Source organism: Zosterops lateralis (genome assembly GCF_965231275.1).
Source record: "Zosterops lateralis genome assembly, chromosome: 2".
NCBI classification, from domain to species: Eukaryota; Metazoa; Chordata; class Aves; order Passeriformes; family Zosteropidae; genus Zosterops; species Zosterops lateralis.
In genome coordinates, this window is record NC_139763.1 from 111,071,965 (window position 1) to 111,090,102 (window position 18,138).

General features: G+C 38.5%; 1 protein-coding gene across 5 annotated transcripts in view; it reads left to right on the plus strand.

The window, feature by feature from the left end:
• ROBO1 (roundabout guidance receptor 1) overlaps positions 1 to 18,138 on the plus strand; it is a 690,041-nt gene that overhangs the window by 563,904 nt on the left and 107,999 nt on the right. For all 5 annotated transcript variants that reach the window (XM_083855650.1, XM_083855654.1, XM_083855651.1 and 2 more), the window contains one exon: positions 12,873 to 13,030. In XM_083855650.1, coding sequence (XP_083711776.1) covers positions 12,873 to 13,030 — 158 coding nt within the window. The remainder of the gene's footprint in view (positions 1 to 12,872; positions 13,031 to 18,138) is intronic.

Consider the following 18,138-nt stretch of genomic DNA (forward strand, 5'->3'; position numbering starts at 1 on the left):
CCACACTGTGCACGTTTCAGGAAAACTCCAGTTGGAACCTGGTGTTCATCTTCTGGTCTGGTTTCATCCAACACCCACTAGAGTGGAGTTTTCATTTACTAGAAAGTCCGGTAAAAACAAAAATACCTTATCACATTGTATATTAAAAAAAACAAGTGTAAGGATTTTGGCAATCCAGATACTTTTTGGGGGGCTGGTTCGCCTTCCCTCTCCTCTCCTTAAATCAGTTGTTTTATAATAAACTATTAGCATATACCAATAGTTTTATCTTGCCAGTTCAGTGGCTTCTAAGTATCCTTAATTAATAGCAGTGAATTTACTTTTTTAAAACTGTCCTGAAAAGATGTGGCATTCCTATTTCAGCATCTACTGATAGTCTAGACCAAAACTCATAATGTTTTTAAGATTATTTTTCTGCCTAAATATACAGAGAAGAGAGAGGCCACTGAAATGACTTGAAAATTGATTCAGAGTTCATGGAGAAATGAAAGGATCCTGGTCTCACACAATACCAAATTTGCTTTTTCTCTCTATAACAAATTCTGAATGAAAATGTAGGAAGTTAACCTGGAGGGGGTGCCCAGCACAGGTAGGAATTGAATTAACAGAGTTGGTGGGTTGTTGTGGAGGGTACCACAGTTGAGGTTTGTAAGGGCAAGGGGAATTTAGTGTAGGTACTTCTGCTAAGGGTACCCGTGCTCATATGGAATCAAGAAAAAGTGTGGTCTTGTTTTGTCCAGACTTAATTTTCATCATTTGTAGGTAGAAACACTAAAAGCAAGGGGAAGAAAGATAACTGTCAAACTGCTAAAATTTCATGTTATCTCTGTAGTTTCCTGGGAAGTTTTTGAAGAGTTGCATTATACTGCAGTTTCTCCCAGGCTGTGAAAGAAAGGGAAATGCAGTATTTCCCCCATAAATACTTGCCACCTTGATACTTTTTGCCTTCCGCAGCCATTTCCATTGTGTGGGTTTGCTTGGCCTTGGATGCATTTGTAAATTCCCATTTCAAACAGTCTAAGCTCACTTGGCAGTGATCCAGTTTCCTTTTGCTTTGCTGGTGAGTGGTGATGTGTTGTCCTGCATGCCACAAAACCCCTGCCAGCCCACTGTGCTTCAGAGCATCCCAAAGCTGGACACTGGTGGATGCCAACATCTCTGTTGTAGCTGTTACTAAAGATGCTGTCTTTAGCTGCAACACTGAAGTTATGCAACTTAATGTTCCCTGTGTGTTAAAATATTAATAAAGTGTATTAATGAGAGCGTGGGGTAGAAAACAGCGAATGTGACCTGATATAAGAGGAAGCATTTAATCAAAATTAAAATCTTCAGTAATGAAATCTGCCTGGCTTTATGCACTTTTGTGTTCACGCAGAGCATCGCCCTCTGCTTCCTTTTGTTAATTCTGCATCAGACTTCTGGCTGCTGTCTTACCACATGGGGGGATCCACAAGTCCCTGCACTCCTTCCTGCCAGCAGTACAGCAGACTCTGCTAACAGGCAGTGTTTCTCTGATTTTTCCTCAGTAGCACTTACTGCACATTAAACACTAACATATTGATCAATTGGCACTTTGCCTGCAAATATCTCATACAGGCTGAAGCCAGCATGAGAGTCCAAATGCAGAAGTACTTTTCTGTATGATTTTACTGTCTTTTGTCATTTATGATAGTGTATAAATCTCCAAGAGTTGCAATTCAGAGTTCCAGCTTGGTGAATTTGGTGTGTCTGTTTGCTTTCAAAACCATTTTTCATTGTTTTAGCTATTAACTTTGCTACTTTCTGTAATGCTCTTCGTAGAATTTTACAATATTCGGAGCCTTCAGATGGTTTCCTAAATTATGAGACGTCACTGTAAATCATAAAGACGTCTGTCTTGAGATTTCTCAAATTCTGAACAATAAAATAATTGAGTGTATGATATTTTGCCGTGCCTCTGTGTAGTGGGAAAGCAGAATGATTCATTTCTTAGGATATGCCTGAAATAGAACAAATGTTTGCCTGTACCATTTGGGATCTAACTGAAAGCAGTTAATTGAATTAGATGAAGACTGTATTTCTCTATGACCTCTGTGTAAGGCTGTCTGCCATTTTCCCCTGAGGTGATTCCCTGCATTGTTTTCTAAAACCAGCAAAAGTAATTTGGAAAGTATATGATATTTGGCATAAATGTAATTTTGAAATGGTTTATCCATTTCTACCATGGAAAGGTCTTGTCAGATTACGCTGTGAATGTTTTAGGATTTTAGAAAACAGGACAGCATTATCACAAGGATGATACATCCACACACTGGGGAATGCAGGGTACAATTGATGATACATCTACTGTCTAACTGAGGTATATCCTGCTGTATAGCAGTCTGGAGAGCTAAACAAAGACAGTGGAGCTTTGTGGTCTGTGGTAGATTCTGCCAAGACAATAAAATGTTACACAATAAGGGAACAATAGAACAGAATAAAAGTGTATGTAATAGTTCAGCAACTGTGGCCTTGCTGTGGTGTGTGGTGCCAACAAATGCTGTTCTTAGCTCTGCTGTTATTTAGGATGAGCCACTCAGCCATATGAAGTGCCTGCATCTTGCCCCCTCTGACTGATGTTTCAGGCTTGACCTCATGTGTAATGGGGGAATATAATTTTCCAGAATATTGAAGAAGTGACTTAGCTGTGTGAGTGGGCTAATGATACTGTATATTCTCTGATATTAAAATGTCATTTTTTTCAACCACTTTAAGGGCATAATGGGGATTTTTTTTTTTCCTGGAAATAGTGTCCTTTCAAAAAAATGTTGATGGTAGTGGTACAGTTATAACACCCTAGAATTTGCATGCTAAGCAGAAGGATGGGGCTAAGATTGCTGTGTGGAGGCAGTACCTTTAGCAGAACACTGACACAGGGCATATGCAGATTTAGAACTACTGCAGAAAAATTCTTATCAAGGGCATGGAAATCTTTATTTCTTTGCACATGTCTCCTCTGATAGGTTTTTGACTCCTTCAGAGTGAAGGGATGTTTATAAGCAAACATATGAGTATGGTCAACCTTTAAGTCTTTCCTGTACTACAGGAAAAGTGTTGCCGGCTCCATTGGCAAGACTCTAGAGCAGTTGCTTCTTAGTTGCCAGCACAGCTCACAATTAATGAGGTTCCTTCAGATTTGGCCTACTGAGGGAGCTTCCATCCTAGGAGCTGTGGGAAGAGTAAGTTTTTCACAACACAAGCCAGCATAGGTTGCTATTTGAGAGAAATGCCTTTTAAATCAATTGCAATCTAGCTTCATTTGCCATCCCAAGTCTAATCTTACATTGAAAACTGGCTAAATGTTTGCTTCTGTCCTTTCTACCTGTATTCTTGTATCCTGAGTTAGATGACAGAGATGTTTTGGGGTTGGTTCTTGTGTTCTTCCTTGAAAAAGAGCTCCTCTGCTTGTGAAATAAGTTTAGTGAGTAGTTAAGGAAAACAGTGTAGTTCTGGTGAAGTATCTTCTCACCTTTTCTCTTTCCTTGTTTGGTCCTTATATCTCTTCTTTGATTTCAATACTCTTTATGATGTAATTTGATGGCCAAGACATGCAGCCTCTTAATCTGGTTCTCTTTCTAGATATAATCTGATCTGAAGGAGGGCCAGTGCAGCCAAAAGCTCCTTGCAAACTAAACATCAGAATCTTTGGAGTGCAGAGAGAAAAATCTTTATTTACAGAATGTGGCCAAATCCCTGGATATAAAGATGCAAACCCTTCTCTGCCTTATGAAAAGTAGTTTGTGATGTCTGAAGGACACTTCTTGGCTGAGCTGTGCCTAAAACCCGTTGGTTTGTGTCCCTGAGTTTGGAAATAATGGTGTGTTAGTCATGCTAAAAAGATTGTCTGTAATCCATCGTGATTCAAATGAAACAAAATGTAAAATGTGCTACTACTACTGCTACTACTACTACTACCAGAAAACACCTGAAAATATTTAATATTTATGACAAGTGAAAGGAAATAATCTCTGCAGTCTATAAAAATTAATCTGTTCTTCCAGGAGGTAAATTCTTAGTTACAGTTAGTAGAAGCCTTGTCCTGGAGCATAGTATGTGGAAGACACTGAGAGGGATTGCTCTGCCTACACAGTCAGTCAAATTAATAATTAGGTCCCTTCTCCTTATCTATTTTCAATTTTCAATCAACCTAAGGGATACTCTGAGAGCTGCATGCCTGAGGCATCACAGATCCTTCAGGATTTAATTAGGTTTCCCAGTGCTGCAGCATGCTCTCTGAGGCCTGTCAGTTACCCTTTCTCACAGGAGTTAAAATTACTCTTTATATGACTTATCAGATTTGGTCATTTAATTGATTCTCAATTCATCATCTAATCCATTTACAATTTCCTTTCCACACATGGAGATACTGTTATAGGCTGACAGCTATGTTACCCAGTAAGATTCCAGGCAGTACTTAAAGCCCAAATCTTAAATGAGTGAAATAAATTCAGACACTCTGAGTAGTCTCCATAATTTTTTGCAGTGGTTTTCAGTAACTTTCACCCAATGTTCTTTACATTTTACAGAAGACCTTTTTTTCTTTTTTTTTTTTCCTTTTTTTTTTTTTGATTCTGCTTCTTAACCATGCCTTTCTTTCAACAATTATTTCTTAATTACAGTAACGAATGACAATAAATATATTTATTTTAAAGGCTTTCTATGCAGTCCTAAGTTTAATGCCAAATGCCTAAATATTTAATTGCTTTTGCAGTGTAGCATATTGCTTGATTCAAGCATATGACATGTATTTGCCATCAGCACCTTTTAAATATCCAGGGATATTTAACAGTTATCCAGTTGGTGCAGAAGTCCTTGATTTCCTCCTACTGCAATGGATTAGAAGCAGGCTGGTGTTTTATTTGCTGACAGGTATTGCTGAGTGTCTTAGGGAATGACACTTTTCCAGAGATGGTAATTATTGGCCTTCAATAGACACAAATTTGATGGTGCTGTATTGAATCGTCCAATGGTTTAGGTTGGAAAAGACCTTTAAACTCATTGAATGCAACTGTTAACTCAGCACTGACAAGGTCACCACTAAACCATGTCCCCAGTGCCACATGTGCACATCTTTTAGATCCCTCCAGTCATGGTGATTGCACCACTGCCCTGAGCAGCATATTCCAATGTCTGAACACCATTTCAGTGAAGAATTCTTTTCTTCATACCCAATCTAAACCTCCCCTGGTGCAACTTTAGGCCATTTCCTCTTGTCCTGTCACATGTTACCTGGGCGCAGAAGCCAATCCCCACCTGGCTACACCCTCCTGTCACGCAGTTGTACACAGTCATAAGGTCTCCCCTGAGCCTCCTTTTCTCCAGGATAAACACCCCCAGCTGCTCCTCATCAGCCTTGTGCTCCAGACCCTTCCCCAGCTCTGCTGTCCTTCTCTGGACACTCTCCAGCACCTCAATGTCCTTCCTGCAGTGAGGGGCCCAAGACTGGGCATAGGATTCAAGGTTTAGCCTCATCATTGCCATGTAAAAGGGGACAATCACTTCCTTGGTCCTGCTAGAGTCCAATCTCTATTGGACTCTATTCCTTAGTCAGGCCAGGTGCCATTGGCCTTCTTGGCCACCTGAGCACAACCTGGCTCAGGTTTAACCTCTGTCAGCCAGCCATCCTCAGGTCCTTTTTCGATGGGCAGAGAAAAAACAACCAATCAAACCCATAATTTTTTAGAGAGAATCAGTTTTAGAACAACTAAAAGGTTACAGTAATAGAAACAGTACATTTTGTTAATTTTTTGGAAGCGTGGTCTAATTTCACTGCTGCTGTTTTATACATCTGTCACTTATATTTAACTGTTGTCTTGGCTAAAACAAAGCCATGTTTCTTTGTTTCTTTGATTGTCTGTGCTCTCTGCTGGTGTCATCAGCCAGGTGGTACTAATAATGTTAATACTAAATTACATAGGCTGGTAACATGAACTTAATGCTGCTTTCTGACACCTTTAATCTGTTAACCTTCTTACAGCAGAATGTGGTGCAAGAGTCAGTAAAATCTTTAGCAGATCTGCGTGTTTGAGAAGCAGTTTCCCATTGCTGGAAATTCTGCATTACTCTGGGTAGTAGGAATGCAAGTTTTCTGAACTAAAACATTCTGTATATACCATTCACTCTTCAATTAATTCTTTGAGTAATTATTTTTCATTCATTCAAGTTAAATGCTATTTTTCAGAACTCTTAACTCTTCCAAATTGAAACTACTGTTAAAATTTCTGCATGGCTCTTAAAATGTCTACCAAAATCTTAAAAGTGGTGTCATTTCAAATTTAAAAATAAATCATTGGCAATATGAGAACAAGCATAATAATAAAAAGCAGTTCTTAAATTGTGTCAGTGTCTAAAAGAAAGAACTTTGGAAATCTTTTCTTGCATTCATTAACCCTTCAGTTTCTTCCATAGTGACATAATGGAGGAGGTATTTATGAACCAGCTGTTTAAAATAAATTGGTTGGTCTCAGTGGTCATAAAGTGGAAAAAACACAGTTGTTTTACTGAGGAGTTTTAATGGTTGTTTCCTTTCACTAAAGGAGATATTGACATAGAAATATGGATAACGTTGTGATCTCAATTATGTGGACTATGGTAAAGGTCTGAACTAACTCATACAAATACATGTGACTATTAAGCAAAAAGTCATTTGATTTTAAAGTGCTTTTGTTTCTTCAGACTTTGAGGTGGTGAGGTTTGCTAATGAGCAGAGTTTAAAGCAGAGCAGGACAGCACCTTATGAAGAGATGATGTTGAATGTGTTGTCATAAATGTGTAGCTGAGGATTAAAAATGGATCTCTGGTGTGATGGTGCCAAGTGGTGGCCATTTAGAACCAGCCTCCTTGCAATGAGCAGCCTCCTCTGTCTGCAAACCTGTTTGCTGTGAATTCTCAGACTGCAGTCACAGAGGCTGTGGTCGGAGCAGTGGCCACGTGTCCAGTGCTCATGGAGTTTGTGAGGCTCAGAGAAGGCTGAGGGAATATTAGAGATGTAGATACTGACCTGGTTGGTATCTGCCTGCCTGTAGGAGGCTTTAGGTCTGGCTGAGCAAGGGGTAGCCGGAGGTCAGAGTGCTGCCAGGTAGGAAATGTAAGAGAACTGGAAATGATGGAAGTGAGGAGCCCTAGGCATGCTGACTGTGATTGCCAGCCTCTTGGAGCCTTGTGGAAGTGTAGACACCTTTTGAAGCATTCCATACAGCACTGCTGGACTCGGTCACTGCATGAAATTATTGCCTGCATGCCATGAGTGGTCTTGTTAGATGATCACAACAGTAATTTCTGGATATTTATAGCCCTACTACTTCTGTTCCATTTTAATTACTATTTATTTTAGTTAACACCAATGTTGACCTGGTTTTAACACCTTCAGAAAGGAAAAGAAAGCATTTTTTCAGGGAATAAGTTTTTCCTGTAACTTTTTATGATTGTGTGGGGACTTTTAGGGAGGTCTCTTCAAAAAGAATATTCCTCATTTGTAAATGATCAAGTTTTTGGTCAAACCAGGTAATAGTTTAATGAGGTTTAAAGTATAATATGGTAACACATGGGTTGACTTAAATTTGATAATGCATACCTCTGTTGGTGGTTTGTTTTTTTTTTTTTCTTAATTAGGTGCTCTAACACTTTCCTGTTAGTGGCATGCATGTATTAAAAATTATTTCCTGACATCTGTATAAATTTCCTGCCAGCAAAGTCTTTAAACAAGGTACCATAATTCTGGCTGATGCTTAAGTTAGTTGTAATTAAAATTAAGCACCTGGTTTGAAGCACTGTTCCAACTGACAACCATCTTATATTTGAATGCCAAAAATGTCTGGTGTGTCTCAGTAAATTTGAATTACAAGTTCAGTAGGTAGTGGGGAAAAGAGATCATTGCTGATCCTAAATTACAAGAGGAGTTCTGCTTTTGAATAACAGCTCAATCCTGACTAAGCAATAATTAGTTTCTCTTTGATTACAGCTTCATGGGATTAGAAGATTTATATAACCTCGTGAATCCTATTTTTGTTTTTCTTATCTTACAGGCTTTTTAAGCAAGCTCTCATTTTTGTTGTTTAGTTCGTCATACTTTATTAATCAAATGAAGCATTAGCTGGAAACTTAGTTTGTAAATACTGTTCTTTTGTTGGGTAGGAAAAGGGAAACATGGAAATAGTTTTTATATTTTTAAAGAAATGAAAATAATAGAATTGGTGGATATTAAAAAAGATTTAAAATCTATTACAACTTTAAAAAAAATTAGCCAAAAGGTCAGGACACTGGCTCACTAAGGTTCTATTTAGCTTGTTTGATGTCAGGAGAGTTTTGTTTGCTATTGGAAACTTGTTCATTATCTGAGCTTTAGTTGTTTTTCAGATAAATATGATGATAATTTCTTCTATTTATTTCACTTTCTTTTTCCACCACTTTTGAGGCACATGCTACTATTCCAAGAAAGATTCAAATTATCTTCATGCTGAAAGGGTGGAACTTGTTGTGATGTCTTCTGCTTAAATAATTGTGCTATAGTTTGGCTCACCAGTCTCTCTGTATGAAGCGACTTGTAAAACACTGTGTTTGGTGTGGGATGGTGCAAGAGAGTTAATGGGAAGCAAAAGTTTTTATAAGATTTAAAATGGATTAAAAATTCCTTGGTCTGATTCAGAAACTTGCAGCACAAGCATCATCATTTCCCTCCTCCTCTGTTCACTGGGTCACCATGGCTGTAAGATCTTGGTTTGTCAGGGATCCCAGATATGCTTTGGTGCACTGCTTTGAACTGACCTAGCATGAAGTGTCTGGACTAGAACAGACCTGTAATCAAAGTTTTCAGGAAAATTTCCGATTTCCAGATCTTAAATGATACCACCTGTTAAGGCATGATATCCACAATGTCTGAAGGTAATTAGTGTGTTCCTTACAAATTCATTCTTTTCAAGTATTGACTAGAACTTTCTGCTTGGTTTATAGTTTGCATTTTATATATGCCTTTCAAATCACAGTTATTTAAAGATAAGCTGCAAAGCAATCTTTCTGAATTATCTAGAATTTATATAGGCAAAAAAAATCCTGCCTATTTTTCTCCCATTTGACCCAGTGGTATCTCCCTACTCTTTTTCATAGTAGGCAACAAAGAACATAAGAAGAAAGCACTGGGTGCTGCATTTTGGAAAGCACTGTTCTGGGGCCATCTCTACTTATCAATAAAAATTTATGCTGCTTATCAATAAAAATTTATCCTCAAGTGGTTGCCAGTCCCCTCCTTCCCTGAGAAAGATTCTTTGGGAAAAGTAAAACTCTAGTGGATTGAAGAGTACACGATCTGAAGTAGTTGTGTGAGAAGCTGGCTTTTAAGTGGAGCTACAAAAGTTGCTTTTGAACCTGAATAGTTCAGCACGTTCACACAGCAAGATCATGGAGTTGTCCCAGCTGTGATGTGATGATGGTTACAATCATCCTTCACTGGATTTCAGAAAATATTAGGTAAAATGCAAGAAAATCTTAAGCAAGGCCTGGCAGAAATGGGGAAGGAGTGTTATATCTATGAAGATTCTTCAAAAAGTGGAAAAAAAAAAAATCAAATGCCCTCTTAATATATCTTTTCCTCATTCCAGGTGCATGCATGTAGAAAGAGGCGAAATTTCACTGTTTGATGACAAAAAGCATTTGCTCTAGTGGATTGGAAAGCATACTTCTATTAGAACTTAAAAAGGAAATGTTTTCTCAATTTCAATTTACTGTGAGCCTTGACTATGAAGAACAGCAAAGAAAAAGGCTTTTTTTTTTTTTCAGTAAGAGATGAAAATTTTAGATTTATAACTTCATGCGAGATTGCCAGGGCCTGAGGCAAACAAAACAGAGCATGTATCTGCTTTACAGCTGCAAAAATAATTACGATGACTATCTGTGGAGTAATCTCTAATGGATTACATTTTGTTAGCATTTCATTAAGTGATTTTAGAGCCAAAATAATTCATAGTAAATGAGGAAAAAAATACTTGTTTTGAAGTATCTGTGGCCTAGACCTTTGATGTCCTCCTAGGCGTTCTATTAAGAACTGGTTAATTTGTGAAAGGTCTTGTTTTGCAGGCAAGGTGCTGTGCTTGTCAAGTCATTATAAGACTAAGGAGTGTAGAAATTACAGAAGTAATTTGGGTTTATTATGTAAGTACTGGACTTCTTTGTTGCTTCAAAGGTGCTAAAGCCATCTGAGGTGCTATCTGATAGTCTTTTCTCTTAAATTTATGAGGTCTTTCAGAGTTGAAAAGCACTTATGCTCTATTAAGATCGCTTGATTTAATTTTTTTTTTAAACTTCAGGCTGCTTTTTTTCATGTGTCTCTTAAATTTATCCAAGTGATAAAATCTTCAGCAGTAGTAAGAAGGCTCTTACTCACGGCCAAAACACCCCTTTTTTGTGTTGCAATAGAACTGTGGCATAGCAAATGAACTCGTCTGCATTTTCCTGTGCTGTTGGCACAGGGAACTGGGTCTGTGGGAGGGAGGAGTTAATAACTTAGGCCAACTTCTGTGTCGTCTTCTTTAATGTTCTTTAATTTGAAGAAGTAGGGGAAAAGAAAAAAAAAAGTAATAATACTATCAGTGGCTCCAAGCCAGACTAACTCTCTGAAGTATTAAATAGAAAAAAATCTTGGATTTCAGTAGAAGCAGTGTTCAGATATCCATTTGCACTACATGATTTATAGTGATCCATGTGGCTGGATGGCTTGAGGGTTTCCTGGGAACACAAGAAATTACCTTTGGCTATTAACACCAAATTCAGTATAAGTGCAACAAGGATATGTAATGTTTTCAGTGTATATGAGTAGTGTTGTAACACTTCCATAACCAAAAATTAATTTGAAGTGCAATTTTGGTGTGTCAATATCTAACAGGATATAGTAACCAAGATGTAAGAGAATGTGGGTTGAACTTAATAAAGTTTTGTTGAAAGCAGAAAGAAATTTAAAGGATTGGTCTTTTGGCTTACTTTTCTGAATAACTAAAAATGACATCATTCCCCTTTTTAAAAACATGATGTTATAGCTGAAAGTATCTTCAATTTTTCTTAAGTTCACAGAAGGAAAATATTCATGAGTCTTGCCTTTTAGGGAAACAAATACATTGATCTTAGGTGGAACATGCCTTCTCAGGCTTTACTCTAGGAAACAGGTACATGTTTTATTGGTGTTGGTTTTTGGGTTGGTTTGTTTTTTTTTTTTGTTTTTTTTTTTTTTTTTTTTTTTTTTTTTTTTTTTTTTTTTTAATAAACTCTGTGCACTAGATCTGTTGGAGACCTAATCTGTCCAAGAGAACATGGTCATTCAAAAGCATCTCTTTGCAGACTTGATGACCCGCAGGGGCTCCTTCCAATCTAAATTATTCTATACTGTCTTCTTTAAATCCTGTAATTCTGTTCTATTAGTTTGCATTGTTATTATGATAGAGACATTTTATCCTTGACTAACCTCTTTCAGAGCATCAATATATCCTGTTTTTCCAGGTCATCCAGAAATTTCAGTAATTGAACTGAAATATTAGAAATGTCAGTGTTTCAGTGTAGAAGGGGATTAGTAAATTCAAATGTTTGGTGAGATCTGTACATATTTAAGTCTTTTTGATACACAGATATTCTTTGTTATTTCTGCCAATTACGTCTTTTATCTAGAATAGTGGCAAAATACTCTTTATTTGTTGTTTTTGATTCCTGCGTACACGTCTCTATCCGTGTGGAACTTTCCCAGTTGTGTAGTACGTTATGGTAAAAGCAGGTGTGAGGAAGGTGAACAAACCTCTGTCCCAAAGCAGGTGACCACCAAGCCATCCCTCTCTGTAAGGTCTATTTTAGAAGGTTTTAAAGACCTTGAAATGGTTTTGTAAGACCATTTTAGAAGGTCTTACCAGCATGAAACACCTCACAGAGAGGGATGGCTTGGTGGTAGCACTGTACCTGTCAATCTGTAAGAACAACCACATTCCTTAAGAGCTGACAATAAATCTCACCTCCCCTTAAAACTGCATTAACAGCCAAACCCCTGATCAGTAGTGAATGTCCATGTGTCTGAGGTCCATGGCTTGGAGGATATATTTATATATATTTTGCTGCAGATTTTGGTTTTATTTACTGTTGACACAAGATTGTTGCAGGCAGCAAGAGTGACATACAGCTCTGTAAAAACCCTGAGAGTCCTTTGGGCATGGTGTGCTTTTCTATTATTCTGTCCTTTGTTCAGTGTGGATGGAAGAACAGCAGTGGAGAGGGCTAAAATGTTATGTTTGCTATCATTTGAGTTATTTATTTTTAGATTAAACCAAATGCCACTTACTTGCCAAGGCTTTGGAATGTCATTATTCTGTTAATCTCTGTCCCTGTGTAGTGGTCTGTTGAGCACAGAGTGATGTCTGTCCTTTCCTAGAAAGAAAAATAATCACATAGCTATTGAAAAAAATCCATGGTGGATGACTGGAGGAAACTAGAGTTGCCTGAGCTTGACCAATTGATGAGAAAGAACACATTCTAATAATGAAGTAAAATTTGTATGCAAAGGTGGTAAAATTGACTTCTAAATAAAGGATGTGATCCTGGTTTAGGCTAAGTAACAACTACCAGAGATCAGGAAAGATTTTTAATATTTTTCTTTCAAAAGACATAAGCCAAGATGTAAAGATGAGTTTAACTAAGGCTGGCAAATATTTAGTGATTTTTAATGTCATCAAAGGACTGGGAAGTTCATTTAGTTCATTAATTTTTGCCCTAAAATCAGGGATGTAAAATACAGTGACAACAGGCACAATTAAAGGCCGATACAAAACAATTTGCTGCACTGTAAATATATTATTGAGTAATTTTTTGCTTTATTGCCTTTATTCTTTCAGTTTTACGGGATGACTTCAGACAAAATCCATCAGATGTCATGGTAGCTGTGGGGGAACCTGCAGTGATGGAGTGCCAGCCCCCGAGAGGTCACCCAGAACCCACTATATCATGGAAGAAAGATGGGACCCCTCTGGATGACAAAGATGAGAGAATTACAGTAAGTATAAAAAGTTTTTCCAAACAACACAAGGATCAACTACTCCAGAATTTCTTGTCTCTTGAGCATGTGGGCATCTCTGGCTGTGCTGTCCTTTCTAGGATGTATTTTTTTCCTTGCCTCACAGGCAAGGGTTAGTTTGCATTTAGCTTGGAATATAACCTCTCATCTCCTAGTGCCTCATTGCAGGGAATGCATTTGTTTGTTAAAGAGGCTTATGCAAAACCTATGTTCTTCCCTTCCTCAGAAGAATTAGAGGCTTGTGGAAATGAAATTCATTATACTCATCACTGTCCTATAATTTTCGTACCTTTTATCCACCTACAAATTTGTGCAACCTGTAATATCTGCCTTTGGTTGGAAAGAGAAACTACAAGTAGTCTCAGTGACATCTTTCATAATTCTGTTGAAAATAACACACAGAGAAAAGTTGTGTGTTGTATTAGAAAGGATGACAAAAGTGTTTGGGGATATAGACACATTTCTTTAGAGAGATAATAGCATATCCTGCCACCTTAAATAAATCTGTTTTTTAGAGGTGTTGTCATACTCATTTGTATCTGTAGCTTGCTGAATACAGTGCATGACCATTCAAGAGTATGCATAAAGCAGCTTCTCAAATCATAAAACTATTTTTTGAAACAGTAAGCTGAGCCTAAATATCTTGCAGAAATGGCAGTGAAAAATGGAGTTCAAAAATCATTTATTTGCTGCCAGCATTGTGGTAGGAGAACCATCTTTCCACATGAGAGAAACTCTGTCATCTGAAGGCCCATACTGTCCTGTTGGTACTGGAAAGATTTCTAGTGTAAAGCAGGGCTAGAGGCACACACCATTTACATGCCTCAATCACGTACCGAAATGACGGAAATGTTTAATGGAAGTACTCTTAGACCCCAGCAACCTAAGTATAAAATTACCATTTTGGTTTGAGATTGAAATTGCCTGTTATTCCATTTATTTCTTACAAACAAGACAAAGCCCAGGCATTCTGCAGTTGTGGCGTATGCATACATTTAAATTTTTAAGTACCCTACCCAACCCACACTGATTGCTGGCTATTAACTCTATTCCTCCAATCATACTTGCTAAGAACTTACAATTTCCTTTTCAAATCTCCTTCCAACCCTGACAAGTCAATTGACCTGAGATAAAGAGAAGATTCCAGTGCTACCTATGCTTTTCTTTTTCTCCAGGAAGCTCTTTCTAAACCTGTACTTTTTATTGCTATAGTTTATTCTCTCAAAGGATTTTCAGGTGTTGACTATTAAATACATTTCTTTTGTTACACGTGAAAACTGTTCCAGCTGCAAGAACAAAGACATAGCCAGAGCAAGAGTAGCTATCACTGACTGGCAGTGTCACCTGGAGTCATTAAAGCTTTTCTTAGGGTGAAATAAAGCCCCTCAGTTTGGTTTTATTTTGTGGCATTTGTATCAAATACAGCATTTTTTCACCATGGCATCTGGCAGAGTCGTTGTGCGTTGTCAATGTCACCTCCCAAAAACAAACAAATGAAAGTGAGTTTTGATGTAGGTGTAGATGCACATTTGTTTCAGGTACCCAAATGAGGGTTTTTTTTCCAGAGGTGTAAATTAACAGAGCTGCCACAGCCCAGCTGAGCCCTGTCCATCCATGTCATATGTGCCTGGCATTGTCCTCAGCAGCACTATGGATGTTGTGGGTGCTTCCTCACACAGGCCAGAGAACCTGAAGCAACACTGTAATGCAGATTTGCATCCTCTTGCAGCTGTAGCAGGATCTTGCCAAGTGGATAAATGTGCATTCAGATGTACCTCTTTAGAGCTTTGCAACCATCTATATGGTCTTGCTAGTGGCTGGGAGGAGATTGGGAGGTGAAGTGGACAACTTGCTAAAGGGCAGATGGGAATGAAATGCCAATTGTAAAACCTGACTTAGAATAATTCCGTTTCTGTTAGTTTATCTCCTTAAAGAGATTTCTATTTCAGTTTGGCAACAGGAATGAAAAAAAAAATCTAGAAGAGTACAAAAACTGAAATAAGGAGGAAATTGATGGGTTTATGTGACAGGTTCTTTTTTTTTTTCTTCTTAATTAAGAGTCTATATTTAAAATGAGCACCTACCTTTCGTGTGGTGGCAAAATTTTGATTGACTCAGTGGCAGTAAATTTCCATAATACAAGTGAGACATTCCTCTTTTTAAGCCATGAAATTAGCAGATCAGGAAATGTCAAACTATATGTCTTGGTGTTCAGTGCATATGTAATACCAGTGGGCATTTAATAAATGAGAATCTTCAGTGGCTCCACTTCTAAAGCATTTCCAGTTGTTTTTTCATTCTTATAGGTTTGTTGATCTTTGACTGATTACAATTTTAAGAGTTCTGTAAGTGTCAAAGGCTGTGTGAAGCATTTTGTTTATAATCCTTTCCTTTCTGACAAGAGGTTTAAAATGAACATTAAGCCTGTACTTTTTTGGATAAGGAATGATGCTTGACATCTTTTTTGATTCATATCTATACTTTCTTTAAGAAGATGACATCTCCACGAAGCAACCTTATTCTTAATATATGGAAGCATTTTTTCTCCTCTGCAATGACAGTGTCATCTGTGAGTCAGAAAAACTTGACTTTTCAGAATGAGTACTAAGAGTGCCAGAGAGACAGAGCTGGAAGCTCTGTTCCTGACTGAGAGTTTGAAGCAAAAGGTGCAGATAAATAAGATCCAAGTTAAGGCATGACTTTCTCAGGAATGCAATAAAAAGAAAACATTATTTTGTCCTGGGTAAAGTTTAGGAAATCAATGTGTTTATGTAGGTGAGATAATAAAAAATCACTCTTCTCATATTTTTGGTCCATTTGTAGGGCAAGTAAATGTGCTTTGAAGAGAAAAAACTGTATATGTGTTCCAGGTTATAAACTAGGGAATGGAACAAAAAGGAGATGAAAGTTAAGGGTGAGGGCAGAGCTATCTGTGAAGGTGTTTATAGAAACAGACATTTTATTTGAGCACAGCTCTCCCAGTTTGAGAGACTTGGTGTAGGCTCTTCAGTACACAAATGTTTCTTGGGTGCACCTAATGAAGAATTGTCAACAAAATATTTTTTGTCTCTACTCTTGAGAGTATTGTCTATAAACATTTTTTCAGTGCATTGGGGCTCAACATGATTTTCCTCATGTATGTTTTGTACACCATGGTATGAAAGCAAATGCTTGATGTGCCTAATCCCTCTCTGCATATTCAAAATGAAGCTGGACCAGTCTTGCCTGGGAAGCAAACACTTCCCTTTAGCTTAATTTATTGAATTGGGAAGCAGTTATCATGAGGACAGAGCACACCTAGTATGATTCCATGCTCATCTAGTTAATTTTTCTCCTTGGGATTACTTTGGAATCAGGAATCCCATCTCCAATATCTATATATCTTTATCTATCTATATCTATATATATATCTATAGTTGAAAAGGAGTGCCTTAGCTGAATCCTGTGAATAGCTCTAATTTCTCACTGCAAACAGTGCGAAGCTCAAATGTATTTTTCCAGTTTCTTACATGATCCATCTGCACTAGGAGAGGCTGTGTGCCACTCCTCTTGGAGCTGAGACTTGGTGGAGAAAGAAGGTGCAAGGTGTTGTACGTGAGAGAGAGAGAAGGGAGCACACCAGGGTGGGGAAGTTCCTGGTTCTGTTTCCAGCCATTCTTGGTGTTTACACTTTTGGCACTAGTAAAGCTCATACCCGCCCATTGCTTGGAGCAAGGATCTAGGCCAGGGCTCCAGGCTGGCAGGTATCCTCCCCAGGAGCAGCCCTGCTCCCTGCCCGTCAGTCTAGCCATCTTTTTTGCATGGCAGTACAGCGTCATTAGGACACAGCCACGTGTGTCACCTTGGTGCCAAAAGCTGTGAGTTTGCATTCCCTCCGGCTGAGGAGGAAGTGCAATCAGCAGTAGTTTCTGCTGACTGCTGTAATCACTGGGTTTGGTCTTTCCAAATGTATTTTGTCTGGATGCAGTTGGCAGAGTGTCAGTGGCTGGGAGTGCCATTAGCAATGACTTGCTCAGGCACTCACAGTAATCACAGTGAATATTGGTTGCTTGTTAATTCACTTCTCACCCATCTTCCTGCCATAGCCCAGAAACATCCCACTACTTTTCAAATGGTGTTCCCACTGTCTTCCTAACACACACCTCCCCATGAAATTTTCACCTCGTTCCCCAGCCATTTCCTCCATCTCCCAACGTGTGCTCACATCCACCCCGCCTGTCTGGCTCTATCACCTGATTAGTGACATCTGCTTGTGAGGAGGTAACAATTTGGAAGCTCAGATAAGCAAACCCTCCTGCAGCATGCTGTGAAGCCAAGGCATCCTTCCCTGGGCTTTGCTGTTGCTGGGAATGGCTGGTGAGCTGTGATTTGTGATGGCTGTGGCAGTGTCTGCCTGTGTCAGGTTTGCTCAGAGCCTCCCTCGAGGAGCTGTGTTGTTGCTCAGTCTTTGTGAATCCCAAATGCGACTGTCTCTCTCTATGAGATGCTGACAACAGTAATCTAACCAAGATGGTGGGGCCTTTGAGCATATCTTTAGGCAAAAACTGGCAATAATTACAAACTCTCAAGAGTGCAGAGTGTTCAAAGAGGATTTTTGTGGCTCTCCCATCTAGACAGGGAAACCTCGGTGTGCTTTTGGATCTATCAATTTGTCTTATGTTTTAGCAGCAATGCCTGCATAATTGACTAAGCCTCAGTGAAATCAGGATGCAGTCAGAGTGCCTGTAATTACCAGTGCTTTCCCAGTGGGAGAAAGTGGACATATCTTGCATGAGCTCCAGACCAAGCTGATGTTTGAGCCAGGTTTGGAGGTCAGGATTTCACAACTGAGTCTGTTCCTGCCCCGTGACCACTAGTAGCCTCTGCTTCAGAAAGCTTACTAATTGTTCATGTCAAGTCATGGTGTAGGTGGTATAAGGCAAAAGCTATGCATACTGAACATGAAATTTTAATAGGTAAAATCTTTTACATATACATGAAAAAGGATGCTGGTACCCAAGAAAGAAATCCTTTGTAATTGAATACAAAAAGCAAAGCCTTTGCATTGAAACTTCCATACAGCACTGTGATTGCAATTTCCCCCCTTT